The sequence below is a fragment of the Megalops cyprinoides genome, chromosome 8, assembly GCF_013368585.1.
Source record: "Megalops cyprinoides isolate fMegCyp1 chromosome 8, fMegCyp1.pri, whole genome shotgun sequence".
NCBI classification, from domain to species: domain Eukaryota; kingdom Metazoa; phylum Chordata; class Actinopteri; order Elopiformes; family Megalopidae; genus Megalops; species Megalops cyprinoides.
In genome coordinates this window covers 30,660,229-30,688,228 of record NC_050590.1, presented here as the reverse complement: position 1 = coordinate 30,688,228, position 28,000 = coordinate 30,660,229, and the positions used below count along the sequence as shown (strand labels likewise).

Below are 28,000 nucleotides of genomic sequence, written 5' to 3'. Positions count from 1 at the left end.
GTGATTAAAATAAAACAACACAAAAATAGCGATGGCGTAAAAAGATTGCTTCTGGCCGAATATCCTCTGTATGGCAGGTAGGCAGTTGGATGTCTTAAAAGAATGTCCTGGAAGGAGACATATAAAGACAGGAGAGTCAATCAAAGTCATTTCCCGGACTCTTTGTAGATTATGATCCTAAAAAGATATCATACTTATTTACTAATGTTTTTTTTAGTAAGTTTCTCTTTCTGGGAGGAAAGAGAGGTAACCTGTGAGCTTTGACACACGTAAACAGAACAAACACAAAGGTGAAAAACATGCTGCCAAACTGCACCTGGATTCATGTATACAGTAATCAGATTATTGAAGCCACATCATGGATATTTTACTTGCATTTCATATATTCAGTTTAATCGTTCCTGACAACATTTTTGAACACTGGAGTCATTCTCCATAACAACTCTGGTGGACTTCTTTACTGTACATCCAGGTTATCCAGGCAAAAGTCAAAAGTCATCAGTACAGAATGAAAGTCACACAGCAATAAGAGTACAGTTCTCAAAAGGCACCTTGGGTGGCTCTATGGTACAGTAAAACCCCGGGAGGGTGTTTAACAGGACGTTCAGAGCACTTATAAATTAACATTTTACAGGCTATTGCCTTAGTTTGTGCTGAGTACATTCAATTTTTTTCTGGTGTTTCATTTTGAAGGACTCTATCACTTTTTCCAGAAAATGGAAAGCTGATTTGATGATAACTGTAAATTACTGATAATATTTGAGAGCAGTCCTAGGTGGCTTTTCATGCAGCATCATGCTATGAGAATGTGACTCCTCAGTGACTGAAATCATCATGTATGCGTCAGAACATGTAATAGTCCCTTACAACAACATCAATCTCAACCACTGCTGAGGGTGGAAACAGAACTCGCAGCAATCAATTTCTGGGCTTGTGTGCCAAAGGCCAACACAACAAATTCAATTTAGCCTCTCTTTTTTACCTTCTATTTGACTTCACAGACAAGGACATGTAAGATGAAAGTAAGTTAATTAAAACAATCACTTACATTTTGGTCCTATCAATGTAAATCACTAATCCAATTTGCCATGACTTAAAGGTATTTGTGGATATAATACTGAAAGGCATTAATAAGGCAACATGAGTTGATGGCATTTTGCCTGAAATACACATTTAAAAGTAAACAATGTAAGATAGGCTTGAAATGTTTACTTTTAAATTATTAAGAGCATATCTATTCGTATGACATAAAACTATCCACACTGCTACATACTTTGTCACATACAATGCTGTGCTTCATTGTTAATGCATTCACATATATATTTCAGCAGTTGTGCTTGGGCTGATGTTGTCATCCTGTAATTCATATCTAACCTCCATTAGTGTGGTCTGATTTTCAATATAAGAGAGATACAGAATGTTGTAACAAGAGAAAGATAGAAATACATATAAATATTTCAAGTCTTTATGAGTTTCATTAAGCTGATCCTCCTCAGTGCAGTCTACACTGAATTTAATAATATCCAGACAATCAGTTTTACATGATTAATTTGCAAAACTGAAATCTGTATCCTTCAATCTGCAGGTCAACAGAACAAGTCTTGAGGAGGACATCACTTCATTTTCAGTGACTGATGAAAACCAATTGGATTTATTTGCCATTGCATGTAATTTCCAGAATTGACAATGACAAACAACATTCTGCTGGGGACACAAAAGGGCACAGAGGCCATTAATTGAATAAAATTGTAATTTAGTTTGTCAAACTTTGAAGAGGGAATTTAAGCACATGGTACTTTTTTATTGTTACACAAAATGACAAGGTAACAATAAAAGTACTGCTTCCTTAAAAATAACAGCCAAAGCTAAGGACAAATAACTGTGGGTAGATCAAATCAAGGCCTTGTCAAGGCCTACGATGGCTCTGTTGATCCTGGTGGGTAGAGAGACTGTCACATGCAAGGACGCATACTGGGACACGCCCCCTCAGTCGTGTCTCATGCCAGCAACAGAGGTCAGTTACCCTCAGGCAGCTACAGCTGAAGCAGGTAGCCTTGTCTGTACACAGAGGCACTGCCTTCGAAAACCCTTCTGTTTGCAGTGGGACTGACTGATGCAGACTTAGGGCTAAATACACAGATGACAGTGTCACCAAATGACTGCTCATCCACTCTGGGCTAGGCTAAATCAATGAAAATCCTGTCTACAAGCAAAACTACTGGTGCATCAGTCACATTCTTCAAAATATCCACATTTAAAATGCTGCTTAAGTTCTTTCATATTTTCATGTATAGATCTCCAAATCATACTGGCAACATAAAGATTACATTCAGTGTTGTTTTAGACTATATTGTTGTTCCATTTACAAACACATTTAGTTCCCAGTAGAGGTCTGTGGGTGTTGAAAAGGTGAATGTTTGCGCAAGCACTCAGTAGATGCATGGCAAAGTGTGACAGCCCAGAAAGAGTACATACACCTCATCTTCGTACTCCTTGGGAGGTGACACAGCAATGACCAGGTCGATCCAATCCTGGAAAGACAACACACAGACACATTAGCCACCATGCACTGGCATGTATATATACACTCACACACACACACACAGAGGGAGACACCTAGTTAGCTCATCACATGATACCACTAAAATCTGCTGCAATCTTGTTTGAAAATCAAAATAAGTAAAATGCGTAAAAAGTAAAACTAGTGTGAACAATGAACACTGGAACTGAACAATGAACAATGAACAAATGAACTGTGGAACACTGAAATTATGATTATAGCAAAAGTCATTAAAATACATTTTTACATTTCATTTAGAACACCATGAATTCATGGTGTATGAGAAACAAGAAAAGTTGATCAGATGATTCTGTGACAGAGCTGGCACCAGAACAAAGCTAATAGGGGGGGCATTAGGGTAACCTCGAGGGGGTGGGGGTGGGGGGCACAAACTGCCGTTCGAGAACTCAATCTATGATATAAATGTTTGATAATATGAGTTTGCCATCAACAACCAACACACCAGCCCAGTTCCAATTTCAAACATGCTGCAAAGTCTCTCTCTTTCACACACACACACACACTGCACTGTGCACGCACTCTGCACAAAATATAGCCTGATGTGCAAGGCACACCTCTCTCTCTCGCTCTCTCACACACACACACTGTACTGTGCGTGTCATTAGACCATCATTTGAAATAGACTATATAATCCATTTCTGTTCGAAGTGCAGTCTGATAGTTGCTTGCTCTCACTGAAACATATTAGCATCAAGCGCGTCTGACTTGCTAATGCTAACTGTACATTATGTGTGTGCTTATCTTGACGTAATGACAACAAATAAACAAATCAAACAAATCAAACCAGTAGCACCAAAGCACCAGACAAATGAACATACTACTTTGACCTTATACAAATATGACCAACAGGGTGTATTTTTTTCTTTTCTTATTTTTGTTTTTATTTCATTTAGCGAAAAGGATTTCACTTTTAATATGATAAATGTAAACTAATTAATAAAAAGCAAAGTTTAGCACCAAAGGCCTGGCCTGCGAGGGGGGGCACAATGACTCATTTGGGGGGGCATGGCCCGCGAATGCCCCCCCTTGACGCCGACCCTGTTCTGTGAGCAGAAATATGGATGAACAGACAGCACACAGATGAGTGGTATTGGACAGTAGCAGTCTCACCCCTCCACTGTTCCAGGCCCTTGCCAAGGAGCTCTGTCCCTCTGATAAGGTGGCATCGATCAGGATCTTCCCATTCACGGCCATGACCTCGTCCCCTTGCACTATCCCACCTGAGGGGCACACATGGGCACTGTCACTTTTGACCACCTAACAGCGACATGCTTTAACACTGGCACACAGCCTCCAATCAAACACACAACTTCAAATATGCCCTTTGTCTCTCTATCATGCTTGTTCCAACATGACATAAACATTCAATGGTACTTTCCACATATAAGTGTGCACTTTGCCTTTTGGCAGTACTGCCATTTCAGTATTTCAGTCAATTTTTTGCCTTATTGGACTTGTTTTTAACAGCTCTGAGTGACCTGCTGCCGTAACGTCTCCTTAAAAATGCCATGCAAAGCATGCTCAAAGGAAGCAAGCTGGTTTGACAACCATACACTGTTTAATGCAGTTAATTATTCAATTGCTGAAACACAAAAATCCAGCCATCGGAAAAATCTAAAATCCTAACTGAAGGACAGTAGCACATTCTTACCAATGCACTAATTAAAACAATGCTTGCACTAGTACTGTTTCAGCAAGTATGCATTTCATTTAACTTAATTTGAGACAGTGGGTGATATATCTGTAAAATTAAACCAAAAGCTCATTAAAGAACATAATGCTGAATCAGTGTGAGCAGTGTTTATTATCTACTAAACTTTGTATAAACAGCTTGCAGTATCCCATTTGTTTTGGGGGTATTAAGATAAAATGCAATGTTGTAGGATGTATTGCAACACTATCCTTTAATATCTGTTTATTTATCATTTCTAATACTTTGCAAATGTGACAATTTTGTGTCAGACATCTGGTGCTCACTCACCATGTTTGTCTGCAGAGCCACCTTCATAAATGGCTGACACCACAAGCTTTCCTAGGGGGGAGTCTATCCCCCCCTCCACTGCAAGGTCAAGTGGGCCCTCCTGAGGAGAAAAAGAGGGGTACCTTTGACTTTCCAACTGATTTATCCACTGTGACTACTCTGACTACTCAAGCCATTATTGTTTTCAAGTGCGCTTTTCAAGACATTCTAAAAAGACTCCCCCCTCTGCAGTAGGATGGTATCTTCCTGTAAACCCTCTGACTCAAGTGAGAAAACCATTACCTTTTTTATTCTCAGCAGTCGCACATCTCTCCCAGCTATCTGTTCTGAGGTGAACTATTTATGAGATCGAAGGGGTATGTTAGAGGGACTTGCCCACAGCAAAACCAGAACAACCAGAAGACAACACACAGCTGGCAGGCCAACACAGAGAATGGTGATCACTGTTGATGTATGTGCTACACATGGCATGAGGACCAAACTACAAAAGGTCACAGATGGCACAGTTTATATTGAAACAGCAGGAGATCTACATAATATAGCATTGAAGAAACAGTTTTACTGCCTGTATTACAACTTATAACAGCTCTCAGTCCATGTCTATCCATTGTATAGTTGAATAATTTGTATCCTTGTAAGATCAGTCATTGGTAATTGATTTCTTCTTCACCTTGGTTATCAGTCCAAATATCTGCATTTTTATACATACATTTTATGAATACATAAATGCCTGACTTAAATATGTGTTACATAAAAGTACTGAAGAGTTCAGGTATACCATTGAGTATGGATCAAAGTCCTCCACATATTTCTGGAAGCCCTGAAAGACAAACATAAATACCTTAGTTCTGTTGAATTTGATGAATGATTACCATGAACCACGTAAAACTAGCTGAAATGACTTACTGCCTTATGTATATGATATGAAAACAACAGGAAGTTTGATTTGTGTGTCATATAAACATAAACATGGATATATATATATATATATATATATATATATATATATATATATATATATATATACATATATATATGAGAAAGAGATAGGGATTGCTTGTAATAAAGCTTCTCTTGCTTATGTTTTAACATGTACATACTAGGGTAATGTACTTCTCATTGGCAATACATCAGAGCCATTACACTATGAAGATAGCATTCTCTGTTTATGTACACAGTGGCCAGAGCAGATACTGAGAAGAATCAGTGAAACATTCACATGAGTCTAGATTTATTTTGACAACCACTCCAAGACCTTTGTAAATTCAAAGACCTTTGTACATTCAAAGTCCATTCTATGTTTCAGACAAAAAGGAAAATCAACACCACCACCCCTTAAACAGATATACTTGGGGGAAAGATGTGAGAGACAGATATGTTTACAAAACCAGAGCTTCGATTTGCTGTGAGATGACAACCATACTGTTAACTAGGGGATGAAAGTAGATTGCTATTAATGCTCAACAATGGTATCTGAAGGAACCTTGGTCAACAGAAGGTCTCCCCTTAGTCCCTTACTAGCAACTACATGTAAACCCTGTAAAAAATACAGATCTGCTTGATCTGTTTTGAAGGATAATATTGCCTCATATTTGATTTGGAAGGTAAGGAAAAAACACTTCGGTCTTCCGCTGCATCATAGTGCTTAGGGTGCATAGGAGTGAACTTTTTTTAGTTGGTGCATAATGGTATGGTTGACTCTGTATGGTTTTTTGCTTGTGTTGTATTGTACCTCACTTGTAAGTCGCTTTGGATAAAAGCGTCTACCAAATGAATAAATGTAATGTAAATTATGATCTGCAAAAAGGGAGTCAAACATCCTTTCCATCCCAATACCCCTAATAGTAACCAATACTTAATCCCTACAGCAAATGTGATTTCATCTCAGGAGTAACATCACTATTTCCTTACACTACTAGCCATCAAATTAGGCTCCACCATAATGCTGTGGCCTATGTGCTATGTGCTCACACATAGTGAAAAATAAGCACCAACTAGAGAACGCAGTATGGTTCTGTTTCAAAAGCAGTAGGGTTTGATAAAAGAATGCCTTACATAAACAGTACTGATGAAAGTATTCTATGACAGCTGAACTGAATGTCAGACATGAGCTTTGATCACATTTAATGGCTTGGAGTGATTATAAGGATAAAACAAGCCATTTTGTTGCCAAGCAATCAACATCTGAACACTGTTGCAATGGAACTGACCATTTGTTCAAAATGCTTTATTAGCATATAGCATGTCAGCAATGGAAAAATGCAAAAACAGATGCTGCAAAGGTAATGCTACAGTGCTGGACAGTGCTGGGCTGCAGGATTGAAAAGGATCATGTGAGGCCAACCATGTTAACTCTGCGCTGTGTGTGTACCAGAGCGCACTAAGCTCGAGAGGATCATGGCCTGAAAAATGAATATATAATTGAATGGGCTATCTGAATAATTAAAGATTGTGATGACAGAACAGTTAATGAGTGATGATTGATTATGCCTCTGGGACACGATGCCATAAACATGAAAACATCACCGTTTAACGGGTACAACAGATGAGCACTGAATCACCACAGTGCTTTTAGCTGCTTAAGTGCAGTCAGAGCATAGCAAGTGGTTGAGGGCTATACTGCCAAAAGCTGTACACAACCACACACACATATACCACTCCAAGAAAACAGCACATCCTTCACACACAAGTACCTCTCCATGCAGCTATGTTGAGACAGATCAACCCAGGTGAAAAGCAGTGATCAGAGGACCACAGCATTGGAAACAGGTACAATACATTGTGGAGGTATGTGTTATCTGTGGCTCAGGTCAAGAGACAGAGACAAATGAGGGTGGGAGGGGGGTGGGGGACAAAAACAAACTGGACAGGAATAGAAGTGGGTCTGCCACTCGGGGGAAGATTATTGACACATGGTTAGCCTACTTGTTTCTTGTTGGACCTAAACGAAGAGTTATACACCACCATCCGCTTCAGCATCTCGGGAGGCTGCAACACAGGGTAAGATAGTGCTAGTTAGATTTCGTCTTGTCAGTTACACTGACAATGATGCTGCCAACAACATTATCCTTTAATCTCCTGTACCAGGCTCACAAGTTAGACACGATAATTGCTAGCTGGGCCTTAAACGTTTACTAACGACAGCATTAGAGTCTGTGCTAGTGTTGGATCCATTAGCCAAATGCACAATCACGCTTTGTAAGCTGAATGCACATGACAGTGAATTTATCATGGTACAGAGAGACAGCCAAACACAGCTGGATTTTTCATTCCTGGGACTCACCGGTATGTCTCTAAGGATCACATACGGCAAATGTCTACCTGAGGGAGTGTTATTGCACGCCCTGTCCTTACCTGCTCCCTCTTTTACTGTTAAAGACCAAGACTCACTGCATGAGCCACACGGTTTATTTAATTTAAAAGGCGTTAAAAAGAGAGGAAGATTTCAGCTTCCTCTGTGATACAATAAGAGCAGACACTGTTTTTACAGAGGGAGGGCTGGCAGAAACATCTGTGGCAGATCATTTATCAATTGCAGTGAGGCTTTTCCTTCTCTCAAATTGATTCGGGCTCATTAAAATGAGCTTGTACACTTTCTACTTGTGATAAACTACTTGTTCAAGCAGACATTGACAGGAACTCATTCACCAATCAATACGCCTTCTGAATGTGCATGCTCTGCTGTTGCCATAGGATCTCCTCATTAATGAGCTGCTGCAGCCGACAGTTCAACTCTGTTGCTTTACTGCATCCTGGTTTACCTCTAGCTAGAGGACTATGGAAAACAATATCTAAGGACAAAATGGAACAGAGAACGATTCCTATTTCTGGGCCTAAGTTACAGCCGAAAATTAAACTTAGCAATTATCTAAACCTTTCCCTGCCCATCTCCCAAAGAGGGAGCTTATTACTGACAGTGACTTCTCCTTCCTCCCTCCAGTGACATCCCATGATGTAAGGCAACTAAGTGGAAGCCAGAGAGATTAATAGTCAGTTACAAAGGCAGACAAAGCCAGACAAACATAAATACAGCTAGCCAAACCGACAAGCAGCCAGTCAGACAGGCAGGCCAGGCAGATACAATGAAGAGTGGGGGTTCTCACCAGGGCCTCAGAGCGCAGGGTAGGTCTATGAGAGGTTTGGGAGGGGGGCAACATGACAGGCTTGGACATGACTGGGGCCACTTGCCGGCGCTGGTTTGGGGGACTGGGTGCAATTTGCTACACCCCACATTTTAACATGACAACACACACATCAGTTAATGAGAACACAAACCAAAATCATTTCCTCTAAAAAATGGCTTGCACTGGGTTTTGGTTAGGACTCTGGAATTGTATTATTGGAACAAAAACACACTGCTTAAAATGTGAATGCTAAGAAAACTGTCCTCTTTTACCATCACTGCCTATGAGGCTCTATCAAGGATGTGCAGGCATAACAGAATTTATTTTTTCATCATGAAATGACTTCCAACAGTGACTCATCTTTTCAACATGCACCACTCACACAAAATGATCCTTTACTTTTGAGACAGAAAGGACTATTACAAGCACACAATGACGTACCAGCGGGTTGCTTGCAGTTGATATTCTGCTGACGTGAGAAGTGTTTCTCATGACCTGAACCGCAATTAAAGGAAATCAACTGTTCATCCTCTTCTCTTGAAAAAGGCCAAACGCTACACAGCACTGCAGAGGAAATGCACTCACGTGTGACTCAGCAGGCCACTTTGAAGCTTTTGAGACCACTCTAAAAGTTTTATGTAACTTATCTGTGCCAAACTATCAAACAAACATCTCCACACACAGATCATGCCAATGAAAGCCTCTTTTTTTACACTGCTTTTCAGCCTTGATATGTCAAACAGAAAAAGCTAAATTACTAATCAAGTTAACAGAAAACCACAAAGGGTGAGGTATTCAAAAAATCCTCACACTGCATGCTTAGTGTGACCATGACTGCATTCATTCCAGGTGGAAAGACACCTAGTGCTCTTTAGAATGATGAGTTTTAGTGAATATTCTATGCTGCTTTTCTCTTCCTAAATGAATGAACCAATCACAGTTTAAGTTCACTACAGAGACCATGCAGGTGAATGCTACCTTTGGGCTAGAAGCAGGGGACTGCCCATCGGGACTGACTGGGTGGTAGCCCCCTCTCATTCTGTAGTTATTTGAGTCCCACTCATTACTCGGGTCGGCAGAGCTGTGTGGGTTGCGATAACTGTGAGTCCCATAGCCTTCCTCAGGTGGCTTGGAGCCTGTGTGCTGGGGGGGTGGGGGTGGAGGGGGTGGAGGTGGAGGAGGTGGGGGTGGGGGAGGGTGTGGGTGTGGGGGAGGGTGAGAGGAAGCAGGAGGCCAGGAGGACTGGGATGGAACAGTCCGGGTGGTGGGGACAGGGGGCGGAGGGGCTGGCCGCCCGCGTATGGTTGAGGGGGGGTGCATTCTGGGAACGGGCGGGGATGGGGGCAGGTGGGCATGTGGGTGAGAGGGCCTGGGCGAGGGGGGGTGGTGGGCAGCAGGGCGGTTCAGTCTAGGGGAAGGAGGGGGCAGAGGCAGAGGGGGTGGAGGCTGGTTGGGCCTGCCTGTAGGAGGGGTTGGGGCCAGTCTTTTGGGCTGCTTTAGGCTGTGGTCCACCTCGTCCAAGTTAATGTCGTCCAGGTCAGTGGTGGCCAGCTGGAGGCCCCCAGGGAACCTCCGCACTGTGGGGCCAGAGGAGGGCGACCTCGGCGGTGAAATCTACAGGGGACACTGCATCAGCCGCTCACAAGGCAAACATAGCTCACTTCCATACGCAGCTAGTAGCAGACATTAACATGCACATTTCACATCCCCATTTTCACAAGGCACCTCACGTCCAACCTGTTTTCCACTCCAGGCCCTTTGCTAACACAACCAGATCAATGTATACAGACACTTCACTTTGTCGTGTATACCTACAATTGAGAAAAAAGTGTATACAGACTATCATTATTTTATTACAGTATTTATTACAGACCTATCTGTAATAAACAAAAAAATGACAAAACAGTCTACACACCACACTCCACACAAGTAGCGCATAAGATGTATAAAATTGGAAGGAGCACTACAAAAATGGGAAGGAGGTATGAAATATCAGAGCTAGGACAGAGGCAACAGGACCCCTGTAAGAGCAAGGACTTGCCGTTACCTCAGGGGTGTCATTCTCCACACAAGAGATCTGCTCCAACCGGGTCTGACACAGCCTCTCCACCCAGTGCTGTACCTTCTCCGACTCCTCCAGGTCCTCACGTTCTGTCTCTGACACCTGGGTCACATGCCCACTTATGAAACCAGACAGACCACACACGGCCTGCCAGACTGCCACTCTGGAGCACGTCTGTGTCTCTGTGGGGCTTTTTACTAAGAGCTTTTAAGGCATTTCATGGGGCCTTCCTAACTACAGCAGGATATTGTTCTTTTGACATATTTAAAACATCTCAATTCAAAGTCAAATGAAAGAAATATCCCTAGGAGCACCCTGATTCCTGTTCATAGCTGTGTGACAAACACATAATTGCTAAGCCCTTCTGGCTGAGTGACTCACTCCTCTGGCTGCACACAAAGCTCAGGGGCGTACCTCTTGCACCAGCCTACTGATCTTCAGTTGTTTCTCGCGTTCGTACATTTCCTCCTTTTCCTTGGCGAGCTTCAGCTCGAACTCCATCTCCTTCTTATTCTTCCTCTGCTCCTGCAGTGTGTCCGTTTTAGAGGGCTTCTTCTTCTGCTTCTTTCCCTTTCCTTTCTGAGACGCCCACAGCGTGTTATGGAGACACACTGTGCCAACAAACCCCCGTTTTCACTCCAAAGAACATGCAGAAAAGCTCCACAACCAACACCCCTGCCACCTCAGAACCTATCCACTACCCTCATGCTATAATGAAACAACGTATGGTTCACACACATGGAAAATGGGTTTCAAGGCCCCAGTCTTCAACTGAGAAACCCAAACAGATAATCTGAGAGTTCTGTTACATCTGTTCCACAACACAGCCATGACCATGCAATCAAACACAGTCTCCACACTCTGTGTACCTTTCTCAGTGTGGGAAGCTTTCCCTCGTATCGGTAAAACCAGCCAAAGGCTACAGAAACACAACAAATTAAACTGTCAAATTAAAGACAAAATAATGGGTGTGGGGAAAAATAGGCAGTAAAATCACTCTTCTCAGTCCGCAGTGAACAACTGAATGAGGAAAAAGATAGAAGCAGGAGTAAAAACAAATGAACTTTAAAACCACTGAGGAGAGGAGAGGAGGAGTTGATTCTGATTCCCAACAACAAGGGGTGCTGTTATATCTGAGTAGAAGTGAGCGGTGCAATAAGGCCTTGGGTTGTCAAAAGAAAACTAGTCCTGGCACAGTGAAACTCTTACACCTGCCGCTCTTGTTGGAGCGGACCCACCCACATCCTCTTCCTCCCTTTCCTCCTCTTCCTCCTCTGCCACAGATTCCCAGGTGGGCTCTGTGCTGTCTGCGGAGGGTGTCAGAGATCACAGCACACCACACAGAAAACACACACAAAGAAGGGGGTCAAACATAGTATATTGGGCCCACAGCAAGGTCATGCACAGGTGATACCACTCAGACAAAATATGATGGGGACTTCTGCTGAAGAAAGATAAGATTATTATGGATGACCAAACTGAAGGGCAAGGTACCATTGTGCCTTACTTACACAATGTTCCAGTAGACTCCACAGCAGGATAATAAAGATTGCTAGAGACACTTCAAGTACACAGTATGTTATACTTCTGACAGGCCCTTACCAGAGCTCTTGGATTTGGGTGGAGGTGGGGTTGGGATCTCTGGTTGGACAGGAACAGGGACAGGGGAGGGGCTCTTTGGTGGCTCTCTGGTCCCCCAGTCCTCCTCCCATTCCCTGTGGTGTTTTCTCTCTGCCTCCTCAATCCTGAAAAAATGGGAAGACTTCAGATAGCACTCCCACCCTCTTCTCACACAACCACTGGTTATAAACAAGCTACTGTTTAATTATCAAGGAAGAGCTGGACAAAGTTGTCTGCAGGAACAGAAACACTGTAGAGACACACAGTCTTTTGTGCAAGGATCTCTCTTTGTCTCTCTAACGAACTTCAGATAAACTGAAGAAAAAATCCATTTCCTTCCATCTGAACAACTGCAATACCATTTTAAAGAAGATATGTACACAAGAAATAGTCCATTTTTTTTAATCTGATCCCTGAGGTCGGAACTCCAGCATGTTAGACAAATAGGCTGAGCAGCTTGCAAGCTCACAAACTGAAGTTTCATGTGGCATGCAGACACATACTAATTAATCTACGTGGACAGCCAACACATTGCTGAACACAGAGTACTGTGTGGGCTGGCATTAGAGTAGCCCTCCACAAATGAAGACATTTAAACTGAAATTTTACTTACTGCTTTGACTTTAAAGAGTTCAAAAAAGCTTTATGAGCTTATAATCTTTGTGCTTTTCAGAGACTGGAAACAGCACATTTCTGATACACTAATATGATATTAATGTGACATTATATGCTATTCCAATATGCAAAACTGGTGCCTTTATGAATGTAAAATGGTGAAGGAATGACTGCAAATATGAGAAAGAACATACTTCTCCATCTCCCTTCTGTAACGCTCCTCCTCCTCAGCTGTCTTTTGAGAAATCTCCATCTTTCTCCTGCACACGATAAACACTTGCTCAGAGCAGTGAAGCACAGTGATCACGAGGCATAAATGACCACAGCAGAGACCATGAGGAGAATCGCTCTGCTACATGGCCTGCGAACTACGCATGACTGAAAGGTGTTCTGCGCATGTTCTGCGCATGTTGTACGTATCACACACGTCTGTTCATGTAACACCCTCATCGTCATCACTCTCTTCAGTACATCTTCGCTCTCCATTCATAAGTATTTTCAATGGGATATGGGACAGACAGCACGCTGCTGGATTTTACAGCACAGATGGCTTATTACAGAACCTTAGCCATGACTTGGCAAATGGCAGAATTTAATTCAGAACGTAGCAACCTGAAGGTTACCTGTGAACAAACAGCATATGTCACGGTTCCTCATTTAAGACCATTAACGATAAATGCCTCTCCATAATGGCTTTGGCTCACAGGAAAGCTTTTATGATGTTTGTTCTTGTAATTGACATGCTGTTCACAAAGTCACAGCTGTGACCAAGCTGTATTTTGTGAGAGGGCATCAAAAAAAGCATCTCAATTCCCTGAGCCTGTGGAAGACAAATTTAAGTCAAGAATGTTTCTATTTTGAAGGCACAGTAGAAATATTCAATTTTCAGAGAAGTCATCGGCTTTGACCCTCTTAGAAAACCACAGATCTGGGGGATCTTGTGAGGGTGAACTGGCGTTAAATATTTTCAACAGTCTCTGTCTCATGTTTCATAGGGTGAAGGAGGTCACATAAATTAAATAAACAAATTTATTGGCTTGATTACAATATATTATCTTTGTCTTTATGTCATTATAGTCCTTATTAAATTATGTTTGTCTTTATATATTGTATAATTTTTACTGACAAAATTAAAGCAATGAAAAAGCCAAGTCTTTTTGTCTCTCTTGCTGTTCTTTCACTCTGCGCTCCCTCTTTTTCTCTGCCTCTTTACATACCTCTTTCTCTCCTCCCTTTCTCCCTACCTCTCTTTCTGCATCTTTCACTTGTTTCTCCCCTTCTCAATCTGCTCGTACCTCTCAATCAAATTCAAATATGCCTAATGAGATTGACAAGACGATGTGTGCTGCATAAGTCCCAAATACATGGATGATGAGATCACAGAATACAAAAAAATGATTAACATTGTAGACCACATGTTGCAAAACAGATTTTGATCAAAATAGCAATCCCAGAATTAATAGAAGCACATATTTTACAACAATATTTTTGTTTATTCCATACATTATTTCAGACTATAAATATTGAAATACTGAACCCAAAATATTGGGTTCTGCAGTCTTACAGTGCCAATTGTCCTCAGCCCTCATACCCTCATTGTGGGAGTTGGTCCACAATGTCTTTACTTGGTCAACAAGTCACGCAACAACATGGACCATTATAGCCCACAGTCATTGTCCCCCACACTCTCCTGCTCTCGTGATGCAGTGTGGTGGTGCATGCGGTGAAACTCACAGGCGTTCCTTCTCCTGCTGTTCTTTGAGGATCTTGTTGGTCTCCAAAGCCACCCTCTTCTGGTGCATCAGCTCCTGGCGGTCCAACTCCCGTCGTGCCTCCAGGGCCAGACGCTCCTCATCCGTCATGAACAGCTCCCTGCCCTGGGAATGGCCAGTTGGGCGGAGTCACACGCATGCAGTGCAAAACTCATCCTCAATCCGATAATCACACCTTTCCCAACTGTTCATTCATATGCATGTCCATGTAACAGTTCAGTTAGTACAGGCTTAATATGGGGCATTTACTCAGTGATTACAATTAGGCCAAGCTGAGAACCTACTGGTTAAGTAATTCTTCTTCCTCAAAGATAAAGAGAATCCCTTTTTTTATTTCCTTTAACTCCTTTGATAATAATGTGCCAGGACCCCAAGAACACAGTTGTTGTTTTTTTGAGACAGGCTTTGTCTCTGCGGCTTGTTGAGGAGAAATAGACAGTTTCAAGATCACTTGTGAAACATTTGTCACAATAACAGTGACATATCACTGTAGCCATAGATGACAGCCCCAGCCCGCACTGGGATAAATACAGGTCCTCTGCACCTCTGTGCACTGGCACCATTTTAGTATACTCACGGCTCCTGTCAGAACTGTAATCGTCAAGCTCCGGCTACTCTTCAGAACTCTGACAGCCTGAAAAACACGTAAAAAGTAAAAGTTACAGTAACTTTTAAAACATCATATAGAGGTCACTGAAACGTGGCAACATGCACAAGTTGTTTCCTATATATGATTCCTAATGTAAGACCAGGGCAGTCAAGTGGCTGCGGTAATTCCCCTCACCTCCTTGTGATCCATATTAGTGAATTCCACACCATTCACCTCTACAATCTGATCGCCCACCTAGGACACAAAGGTACGTATCACAGCCAGATTTATAACCACCCTTACTCAATTAAATCAGATTGGAAAAATCATCATAATCTTTGCTAAATAAGACATTCCTCATGAATTACTTTATGAATTTCAACACCTAATAGTGAATACCTCAGATACTACATTACTGCATGGGCACCAATAATTTATGTCTTCTGTTTATCATCACTGACATTAGGGTTATAATCAGGGTATTAAACCGTTATACACCCTGACCACAGCTGTCCAGACACGACTTAAAAAAGGTATACTAAGTGGCTCACAGGTACCATAGAGAAGTGTCACTGTGTAGCAGAGTAAGATGGCCAGCAGCTTACCTCTAACCCCACCTCTGCCGAGAGTGACCCAGGCTTCACATTACTAATGTATATCCCAGGCTTCTGAGTCGGGCCACTCGAGATACTGAAAAATTATACTGTAGTTAATTTTAGCGGCACTACCTACATTGATATGTAGGAGCTTTCACAGCAGTAGTGTTGGCAGTGGTGGTGGTGACAGCAGTAGGGGTAACAGTACTAGTAGCAGCAGTCGTACTGTAGTAAGCTACTAGTGGCAGTAGTATTATTGTAGTGTACCATTTTAGCATAGTATGAAGTTTAAAATCAAAACAATTAAAAATGAAAGGTGAATTAAGGCAGCTATGGTACAGCAGCTAATATCTGTGTTCTTCTGTTCCTTCAATCTCACCTGCTTGTTCTCTCTCTCCTCCACTCTCACCTGATCCACACGTCTCTAGCTGCCAGCTCTTTGCTGCTCACTCACCTGATCCCCATGCCTGTTGTGCCCACCAGACTGAGAAACACCTTTTTCTCTTTGATCTCTTTCCCTCCAATAGAAGCTAATCCAGCCACACTGCTCTTCTTTTCCTGTGACATGCCATGACAACACACCCAGTTTACTTACAAGGATGATGGGTTATTACAGTATAGTAAAGTCATGTGCAGAGTGGCAAAGTCACATGAAGAGGTTACCCCAGATTCAGACACAAACTGATCCACAAACTGCCACTTGAGGGGTTCATCTGAGGAGCTGGTGAGGACAGAGGAGGAGACAAATTAACACCCAATACTATGAGCTCTTGCATAATTAACCTTGACAGTGATAGCTCTGCTGCATCATATATACTGTACATCTGTAAATCCAGTCATGATCAATGCAATCAATTCCTCATCAAAGCCCAGCCGTCAGTCAGACCAACACAGGGTCAGCTGCTGTGTCAGTTCATCAGTTGTGGCTGCACACGCTGCCATACATGATCAACAGCTGACACAAGCTGCAGCAACACACTGGAGTTTAAAATGCTAATGGTTTAAGTGATTTAATAAACAGCTGTTTCACTCTACCTCTTGACTGGGATCATTCCAACATCTGCAGCGGGAAAAAGAGTAAAGGATAACAATGAATAAGCCACATATTTTCTGACTTCTGAGTCCATCACCACTGCCAGAAAGTGTCAGACGCTGCAGAAATATGCAGTAAGCATATATAGACATTTGGGCAAAGGACAACCCCAGGGTACACTTGTAGTCCTGAGATTGATAAGGATGCCTAGTGCCTGCTATTACATTTCCACATATACACAGAAAATGGGGAAAATGGTAATTAGTCTACATGCACTCAATAATCATTAATGTTACACAACAGTTGGAACTAGTCCCCTTATAATGCAATAAGTGCTATTAAGACAAAACTGCTGTGTATGTAACTTAAAAATAGTAGTCTTGAATATATTCAAGATTCAAGCTTTGGTTCTAATCAATTTGTGCAACTCACACAACATCTACATCAATACCAAATGGAAGAGTTAATAGTAACATAAATGTAAATGTAATTTATTTGTTCATATGCTTTACCGCATAACAACTTATCAAACACTTTATCAGAATGGCGCAACTTCAAGAATACTACACAATTAAACACATAATAAATATTTATTCACAATTATCGATGAGAACTCAGCAGGCGTTGGGAGTAGCTGTTCTGCAGCACCCCCAAGTGCTCAACTTACGCCGCACTTTCAGGGACACAGTTTTCTTGGTCCGGATTAGGCTGATCACTTCCTCGTGGATGCAGGAGGCAATGGAGTAGCCATTGATTCGCACAATCTCATCTCCAACCTGGGGTTAAAGGTGAACACAGGGGAGGACATCGGTTTCAGAACAATGCTGCCCAGAGAAAAAGACATTTCATTCATGTACACCTGAATCACTTCAAATCAAGCTGGGTTTTAAGGTATGCTGACTTTATGAATCCGCGGCTAAGAGGGATCAAATGCTCTGATTAAAAAAAAATATAATAATTTTCTGTGCTTTTAATTTTATAGGTACTTAATTAACTCTTGTGTCCTGATACCTTGCACTCTCGGGTTAAAAATACTTCTTCACATCCCAGAAGTGAATATGAAAGGAAGAGCACCCCTTCTTTGCAATTAGGGTGTATTACAAGTGTATTACATAACATTATGCCCCTCTGTCCCAAAGGGGATACAATGAAGAGAACATCAAGAACTCAAAAATAAACAAACAATACCACAGTTTCTCATAATACTCTATCAATGTTTTTTGAACCCTTGATACAGAAGTTGTATCCTGTTTGGGATAGAGAGGTGAAAGATATGGAGGGCGATACCTGATTTATTTAAAAAATAAATATGTTGACACTAAATGCATAAATAAATGAAAAAATAAATAAAAGATAGCCAAAATGTTACTGTTGTTTGTGATTTTACAACTCTTTTACTAGTTCTCCAGCCTGCAAGCTAGATCTGTCATTATGTAGGCCTTGTTGTAAACCAGTTAAAATCTGTTGGATTTGCAGGCTGACTAGCTAATACATATGGTTTTACCTGACATGAAAGAGATCTATGCTACTTCTACATTACCATCCAGACCCACCCATATAACTCACAAAGATGCACATTTTGTCAAACTATAACAGGTAATTACAGGCATATAATGTTGTACGGAAACATTGGCTTTAGTTAGATGTGTTAGTTAATACTAATGCTAAAGTTCACTATCGCATCAAGTTTTGCCACCACATTTGACTATTGTTGAACAGCTAGCATAAGTGATAAAGGGATGGGTTGCCAGCTTTTATTGTTTTTATTGTTATTGTATTAATTTCCTTGTTCAAGCATGAGATTACATCTTATTTGACAAGTAGGATAATAGGTAATTTTGTAAATTGCTCATTTTGGAACTAAGGATACGGGGGGGGGGGGGGGGGGGGGTTGCCCCTGACTTTGCCTACTCAGCAGCAGAGGCTGCAAACTTAGCAAGCCATCCTGAACCATCCTCTAGGATGGTGTCACCCAGAAACCTGGTGAGTGGTACCTTCTTTAGCAACAGCAGACAGCCTGTGATGCAAAACCTAAGGCTTTGGAATTGTTTATTTAAAGCAAGGTGACTTGACTGAGTCATGTCCAGCCATGTCATTGGATAGCCAGCTAAAGTCAAAGTTTTTTATTTGTCACATGCCAAGATACAATGTACAGTGCAGTGAAATGATGGTCAGCAGCGGGGCAGACTGTGCAAAACTCACAACAGAAAAAATACAATTTACTCACAAACACAGTTCACAATAGAAAAATTATAAAGAAAAAATATAAAAATATAAAAAAAAATAACTTAAGGAAGGTATAAAACAAAATAGAAAAATGTGCAAGACAGAAGAATGTGCAGAACGGAGTTAGACTCCAGTATGAGCTGCATTTAGTGTTCTGATGGCCTAGGGGAAGAAGCTCATATGGAGCCTCTCAGTGTTGGCCTTGAGGTTGCGGAGGCATCTGCCTGACTGCAGCCATTGAAAGAGTCCATGGTTCGGGTGATGGGGGTCCTTCATTATCTTACCGGCTCTGGTGCTGCACCGCCTGGTATAAAAGTCCTGGAGGGGAGTTAGAACGGTCCCTGTGGTGCGCTCAGCTAGTCGCACCACCCTCTGCAGGGCCTTACGGTCCTGTGAAGAGCAGTTCCCATACCAGGCAGTGATGCATCCTGCCAGAATGCTCTATGTACATTTGCAAGCAGGATACTGGGCAGAGGAGGGCGTAGTGCCCGCAACCTCTGTCTGTTCCGAATTTCCGCTCGCTTCCCCCTGTGTTTTTTCCTACGCTTCCTCGGAGACGCGCCTGCGTTGTTGTTTTGTCTCTTTCAGCCAAACTTTGAATTGCCAGGAGGGTGAAGCTTAATCCAATGTTGAGAAGGGTATCCCGATCGTAACTAATCAGTGCAGCTGTAAAAGGTGCATAAGAAATCGTGAAAACTATGACAAAGATCAAATAATTGCACAGTCGGACCCAAGCTTCTGCGACGGCGGCCGAACACGGCGGCGTCATCTTGATCTTCTGTGTGTATTTTTACCACACTGCTGGATACCTTGTTGTCCACTCCCCATGTCAACAAACACAAATCCCAATACAATATTTGTATTTGTATATATTATATTATATATACACTATATGGACAAAAGTATTCGGACGCCTGACCATTGTAATGACATTGTATTCATATGCATATACTTTAATATGGAGTTGGTCCCCCTTTTGCAGCTATAACAGCTTCCACTCTTCTTGGAAGGCTTTCCACAAGATTTTGGAGTGTTTCTGTGGGAATTTGTGCCCATTCATTCTGTAGAGCATTTATGACGTCAGGCACTGATGTTGGACAAGAAGGTGCTCGGTGGGGTTGAGGTCAGGGCTCTGTGCGGGCCAGTCAAGTTCTTCCACACCGAACTCATCAAACCATGTCTTTATAGTCCTTGCTTTGTGCACTGGGGCGCAGTCATGTTGGAATAGAAAAGGGCCTTCCCCAAACTGTTGCCACAAAGTTGGAAACATATGCAAATGTCTTGGTATGCTGAAGCATTAAGATTGCCCTTCACTGGAGATAAGAGGCCTAGCCCAAACCCTGAAAACAGGTGTGGCCAAATACTTTTGTCCATATAGTGTGTGTGTGTGTGAATATATACATATATATATATATATATATATAGAAAGAGAGAGAGAGAGAGAAAGAGACCCTCATGTAATTAATAGAGGACCACATTGTGCATTGTGAATTTTATGGTCTGTCAGAAAGACAGAAATTTGCAATTTAGACCTGCCTCATGGGTGTGCAATCCTTGGGTGTTCTTTTTCAGATACAAAGCAGCTTTATTTCATGCATGATTGGATTCCAAGTTCCACTCTCACATTTCATATTTCAGCATTGTGACAGGCTCTGCTTTTCTAATTAGCCTTGGAAAACCTTTTTGCTTGCATCTGGTCTAGCCTGGACGAAAAGTGCTGTCCATTGTATTTGATCAGTGAGTGATCCACTAGCTGCATAAACAGGCTGTTTAGCGCAATTGCATGGTTATACCCTTACCATAACTAGTCTTTGTAAACTGGCAGCTAACTTCACTCCATCTGCAATGTGCTCCCATATGTTTCTGTTGCACATCATATAATACAGACTTAGTGTACTAAGGTAATTAAAATGGGCGGTAGTGTAGTGCTGTACCCTTGGGCAAGGTACTTAACCCACAATTACCTCAGTAAATATCCAGCTGTATAAATTAATAACATTGTAAAGAACGGTAACCTATATAAGTCGCTTTTGATAAAAAGCGTCTGCCAAATGAATAAATGTAAATGTAAAATGTGAAACTTCTGGCATAGTCCTTTACTCCCCCTACTGGTTCATCACCATACTATTTACATGTTCTCCAGTATGGTGTCCTCAAAAGCCCTTCAACACAGCACATCTTCGTTCATACCTAATAAATTATTAAAATATGATTTTGTGAATTACAGCATAAATGGTGCAAAATGCAATTATTCAAAATTGTGTGAACATATGGCACAGTGATCATCCTTTTTAGAGCTCAAATTTAATGATGAGAACAGGACATTCAGCTCTAGGCTGATCATTATTCTTATAGTTCCGAAAGCTACAACTTTCCTGAACCTCAGTCACAGTATTTAGGAGTTAAAACTCCTAAACTAAAAGAGTTTCAGTGAACATGTACATACCAACCTTCATTAAAAACTCTAAGGTTGTAAGGTTTGCTCAAAAGACTATATAACAAGATTTTTAAAGAGAAGTCCAGGGCATTGAATGGTGATCACCACATTCTGGCCTGCAAGAGACCTGGTCTTGTCTCACCTGTAGGCCCACGTTCCCCGCCTGGCCGTCCTTCACGATCTGGGAGATAAAGAGACCACAGCCAAATTCCAGTCCCCCACGTACGCTCAGACCCAGGCCCTCGGGGTGGGTCCGGTCCAGACGCACCTCTTTCAGCTTCCTGGACATGCAGGGGGAAATGGTAATTAGGGTTTTTTTTTCTTATCATACACTCCTATCCATTACAACTTACATTCTTGTACATTCTTGTCCATTCATCTAGCTGGATATTAACGGACGCAGTTGGGATTCACTGTCTTGCTCAACAGCATAAGGACACTGTCCCACCGGGGGGTCAACCCTGTACTCTTTGGCTTACAAACCTGGCTGCTTAAACACTACACTGCAGTACTGTCCCACTACTGTTTCATGATGCTGTGATACCATGAATCCTTCTACACACCTTCAGTTGATCAGGCAAAGCACCACAGTGCCTATTGCTGCTGCCTGCAGTGTTTAGGAACAGATGCCCACCCACCACTGACAGGTCATCTAAATTCAATAACCAGTGTATGGACAAGAAGTTTTACTGTGCATCAGACAGCCACCACACAACTTCAAATGGTCAAGTGAAATATCTCAATTTCAGTGCACCACTGACTTTGCTGCCACATTATCTACAAAGTAAATTATGTGCATTTTTTTATTTCTCTCATGAGTGCACAGTGGAAAAACATTCATTGGCACTCTACAATGGTACTTTTACAAAACAGCAAACTTTAGTATGCTCATATTCCTTAATGACAGACACCACTGGCTTGACAAATATACACAGGGCCTCCAGGTAAATGAACCTATTTTCTCAGTTGTCTGTTCTTAGCCCAGCTTCATCATGTTGGTCAGTCTCCTTGTACTGTGAGGTATAATTTCAGCTCCCTGATCCTGGACTGCCTCTAGACTCTGCCTCTAGCTATGTGCATACTGTAATGGCCTCCTAGTTTAATTGCAATCAGATATGATGGAAAAAGATAAATTGTTTAAAATAGGCATATAGAGAGGATCCATTGCATTGATTCTTTGGCCCGTGAACACCAACTCTCCCCATCCTGGTTGCTCATTCTCACCGCGATCTCTTGGGCGTGAGCTGGTCATACTCCACCTGGTGCTTCAGGGGGATGAGAGGCCGGATGGCGTCAAACAGGGGAAGCCGGTTGGGCTCATTGATGACCAGTTTCAGGTCCCCCACGAGAACCGGCAGGTCCATGGATCTGCAGGACAAAGGAGTCAGCGGGACGCGATACTGAACTCAGATTGGGGAAGGTTTGGAGGTTCATTCAGGACAAATTTTCTTGAGTATCACATCATTAGTATAGCTAGAATGTCTGTGAGTTACACAAACACTATGGCTGTATATTACTTTTTAATTAAGTTCTAAAGTGCTGAAAGGTAAAACTGTGATAATATGATAACTACATTAAGCTAACCACTCTTACTCACTTCAACAAAACTGCAGAATTACATCTAATAAAATGAAAGTATTGGCTAGATGATGTTTTCACCAATGTTTATCCAAAACTGTAGAAGCATAGGCTGAAATATTCTGATAAGCACCAAACTTGTTAAAAACACTCCATGAAAGGAACCCTGCAGCAGCTTTCATTCAATTCATTTGCTTATGAATTTAGCAATCTGCCAAAGCTTCTGAATTATTGATGGGAGCCGTTTCATTCCTGACTCTTGTATCAAAAGCAAGAGCTTTTCTGAATAGAGGGCTCGGTTGGACGCAACCAGGGGGAGGGGGGTGAACAGGATACCTGGCCAACAAGAAACAAAACTGCATCCTCCCCACAAAGATCACATGGAAACTCCTGCGACAGCTACATTTCACCGCATTCAGCCGCCTTTTATTGCACACAAGTCAGCAGAAACTGTATCTCTCACGTCCTCTTACGCCCTCCTTTTATCTGTGCCCTCCGGACCACGCTCACCCTGCAGCATCAGAGCTGCTGGCTCCTACCAGTCTCACATGTCATGCCAGAGTGAAAACACAGGAATGTGAAAATGTTACAAATTTCTTTTTAGAAAAATGACAATGAACAGGAAAAGATCTCCAGTAAGAGGTGGGTATTTGGTTGGTGTGGAATTGTTATTTTGTAATTTTGTCTCCTTTCATTTTTACAATATTGCATTATTGTCACAATATTGTTTTTTACATTCTGTGAGCATCCCTACACTTGTAGAAAAAAATATAGTGCAGCAGAATTTCAATACAGAGCATGGTTTACCATGCAGTAAGACCTCTAATTAATCTAATTGCAGTGTGCACCTTCATTAATTCTGACAAACTTACAATTGAAAACAATTTACAAATGCAGATGTTACAATTGTATCTATTCTTATGTAACATGAGAGTGACCTCCAAACATGAATTCCCATTTAGGAAACCAATAATTTTTCCAATATATTTTCCCATATCAAGGACGAAGGCAGTAAAACTGAATACAGGAACAAGCAAGGAAACAGTGGAACTCACTGATGGTACATCCGTAACACATCGTACAGGTAGTCCTTTTCAGCCTCATTGTCAATCAACAGCTCCACCTGCAAAATAACAAGACCTTTGAATTATTTGATCACTTCCCCATGCGTGCACACACACACACACACACACACACACACACACACACACATATACAGCAGAGCAGACTTCCACATGAAGTTCTCAGCTAAATTTCACAAGACAGGGTGACTGAAATCACTGTTAAGAGGGGGGGTGCTTACACTCATCTGTGCCTCAGAAATCTCCTTACCTGGTAGCGGCTGAACTGTTGCACTAAGGTTTTGAGGAAGCGTTTGGGCCAGTCATTAATATAGCACATCCCTTTCATGCAGAATCCGTGTGGCTGCCTGCTATAGAAGCAGAAATCGACCTCCAGGTGTCCATGTGGTTTGTGTGGTCAGCGGCACGCCAGGCTCAAACTGCCACCAGCTTTCTCTACTGCCACCTGCAACCTCCACCAGGCTGTGCACTGCCTCTTCCATGCCCCATGACAAAGGGGGGGGGGGGGTGGATTAGAGCAGGCAGTGTCATTTTACAACAGCACAAGCCTTGCCTCTGCCATGCACTGCAGAGAGAACCATTCATGCACTGGGGAGTCGAATGATATGGACAGAGGCCAGCTGCAAGCCTGGCCTATTGTTCAGAACCCAAAACATACTGCACCAGTTACTCCAAAGGTGTTTTGTGTCATTTTTGCACCACTGTAACCACATAGCTCTGTGTTCCAAGTTCCTGAACATCTAAAAAACAAGCACTACAGCACTTACTGAATGACTGAATCTGGGTAAAAATAAAAGTAGGAGTACCCATGCAAGTGTCTACGAATAGTATTTATTGCATGAATTTTAACATATTAGAACATAAGGAGCTGCCGTTCAGTTTTAATCACAAAATGAATATTCAGATTGAATTAATATTGCTCACATTTCTCAGTCTTTTCAAATGTTATACTTTATGGTTAGAGAAATACTATAATGTGATGGATTCCTTTATCACATTTGCATTACACATTTCAGATTTTAAAGGAAAAAAAAGCAATTGTAACTGTATTAACTAGAGTTATTCTGCAAGAGGTTATTTATTGTCTACTTCATATGAGTACAGAAGCAATGTGATCGGGTACACTGCATATGCTTTTTGAAGGCAAATTATTCTTCAAGATGTTATTTATTGTCTACCTCTTATGAGCACAGGAGCAATGCGATTGGGTACACTGCATATGCTTTTTGAAGGCAAAAAGTCTCCTTCCAATTAATGACTGGCCACAGGAAGCGCCTATTATTTACAGATTGCTGGTGTATTCAAGGGTTATTAAAGGAAATTATCATAACCACAGCAAAGAGGTAAAACTCATTCCTGAACACACCTCAGGGTGTGGACCACATGCTGCAATCTCTCATGCTGACCCATGTGAGCAACTGCAGCATTAACAGTGCACAGACTTTGACACTGCACACAGATAAAACAAAGCATGAGGAATCTTTATGACTGTGATATAGGTTTGCTACAGGATGTGACACGTTCAAATGTTAACTTCACTGAAAGCAGAAGCAATATAAAATGGTCAACTTAACTGAAGTGCACAGCAATCCTCTGCACATCCTGTACTCTAATAGCAATACTATTGATATTGAAAACATAACTGAAAAGAATGTACTGAATCAAGCACTTAAGCATCAGTAAATTTCTTACTTATATGACTTTAAATGATAAGTTGTGTATAAAGTAACATGCTTGTTTCTTAGTACTAGTAATAGCAATAACATTAGTATTAGTAGTGGGAATAATAACAACACACTACTACTACTACAACTATTATTATTGCACATAAGAATGCTAACACACATAATTATCATAAAAACAATGATACCAATCTTTATTAACTCTAGACAGTCAAGTGATCACTAATTTTGCATTTATAGTGATGATGTGAAAAGACAATTAATATCTGATCAACAATATAGAGGAGAAGAGGTGGCCAAAATTAGAGTCAATTCTGGGAACACAACCCACACACATAACCCACCCAGGCTGTTTTGGGTCACACAGGATGACATGGTGGCATTGGTTAATTACTTGGTCTGTCAGGAACCCTGCCCCCTATTGATCTATCAAGGCCTCTTCATCAGCAAAATGTGTTTTGCCAGGGAGTCTCCCTCCCATCCAAGCACTAACCAAGTTCCCCCTTTCCTTTACCCATCATGCAGAAGAAGCCTACAAGGTCATATCACTGCAGTCAGACGGCAGCTGCTTATTTCAGCTCTAACGTGACTCTACAGTTTTGTCTGTTAAGATGATCTCTCCATTCTAGTGCCTTCAGATGAAATTTTGAACAAAGTCAATTCAGTACCACTAATCGCATTTCTACGTACTGAAAATATATTTCATTAGAATAATCACATAATTGAAGCTCCAAATACACTACACCGCACACAGCTTGTGAATGAATCCTAAGGCAGTAGGGTGGCCAGCATGGAATAAAAGGCTCACAAAGCTTTCTTGTTGAGAGCCAAGTGGCCATAATTGTGCCCTGTGAGCAGCTATTGGTGTCACTCCAATTCAGACCAACAGTAAATCAACCCCCAGGCTTTCTGCCTCGCTGCACATCTCACACAATGCTTCTAAATCATCTGATTGTCAACGGCCCATTGTGGGAGCCTCAACAGAACCCCGACAACTGCCAGCTGAGAGATAAACAGATGAGATATAGTTAAATCGCTGCCCACTTTGATGGTTTTTAGTTTTTTTAAACACAGGACAGACACAAATACACCCAAAGTGCACTACTCTTGAAACGCTGCTGTCACCACGTTTGTACCGGGAACTACAAACAAGAGGCCTATCGGTTCACCTAGTGGCCAATCAGGAGCTACCGAGAGAGAACTAGGTCTGCTTACATCATAGTCATTTCAGGTACAGGTGCGGGCTTAAAATTTAAGGTAAATAAATTAACCGGGTCAATAGTAGTTCACCGATCTTGTGATCATCTTGTGAACACTGCATTATCTGTTCTCCAAAGTACGTAAAACCGTGCTATACTAAGAAAAAAGACGGCCAGCTTTTGCTAACATATTCCTTCAGTATCGTGGAGACCCTATCTTTTGTTCTGTGTTAGTCGACTTACATGAAAGCAAAACACCTTCAAAGCAATTTAACGACATATGAACAGACAGCACAACAATCTTATGTTCCAGTAACTGATCAGTTTACACATCGAAAACGTTCTGAAGCGTTTACTAAAACGCCCTTCCCCCATTCAAATGATAAGGGTTCATAGTACATCTTTCCCCTCTTCAAACTTAGAAACCATTATGCACTACTAATTGATTCTTACATTTGAAATATGCGAACACACGAGGATTTAAATCCTTTGCCAAACGTCTTACCTTGTGCCTGAATTCCCGTGCTACTTTTCGTTCCATCTTCAACCCAAAAGCCGGAGTCCGCTCTCTGTGTCCGCGTTTGGGCGTTCTTCCCTTAGTTACTGTGTGGCTGCGATGCGCCAGCGCTGGATGGAGTGTATCATACAGTGTCGCCCTCGTCTGTGCAGGTGCCGTGTAGCAACCACACAGACTCTGTAGGTTTTCTAACTTGCAAACCAGCTCCTCTCTTCGGCCAGATTCAGATTTACAGCCAATCTCGCTATGGTTGATATTTTCTAAGTATTGTGCAATAACCGTAATGCTTTTACGGACGCCATAAAC

General features: G+C 41.8%; 1 protein-coding gene and 1 long non-coding RNA gene across 2 annotated transcripts; both read right to left on the bottom strand.

Annotated features, from left to right (window-relative positions):
• On the bottom strand, window positions 1-27,759 carry ush1c (Usher syndrome 1C). Its single transcript, XM_036534905.1, has 22 exons — window positions 27,683-27,759; window positions 24,270-24,337; window positions 22,861-23,004; window positions 21,779-21,917; window positions 17,641-17,749; window positions 16,976-17,000; window positions 16,604-16,661; window positions 16,395-16,498; window positions 15,950-16,034; window positions 15,540-15,599; window positions 15,333-15,389; window positions 14,718-14,860; window positions 13,178-13,243; window positions 12,341-12,493; window positions 11,063-11,080; window positions 10,479-10,482; window positions 5,341-5,382; window positions 4,845-4,898; window positions 4,563-4,662; window positions 3,692-3,801; window positions 2,476-2,531; window positions 1-107 (listed from the first exon to the last, which is right to left on the bottom strand). The coding sequence occupies exons 1-22, from the start codon at window positions 27,716-27,718 to the stop codon at window positions 95-97; spliced, it is 1,644 nt and encodes a 547-aa protein (XP_036390798.1). The 5' UTR covers window positions 27,719-27,759; the 3' UTR covers window positions 1-94.
• LOC118781815 lies at window positions 8,637-9,774 on the bottom strand. Its single transcript, XR_005005121.1, has 3 exons — window positions 9,665-9,774; window positions 9,128-9,181; window positions 8,637-8,782 (listed from the first exon to the last, which is right to left on the bottom strand). It is a non-coding gene; the product is annotated as an uncharacterized LOC118781815 (long non-coding RNA).
• Window positions 27,760-28,000: the final 241 nt, after the last annotated feature.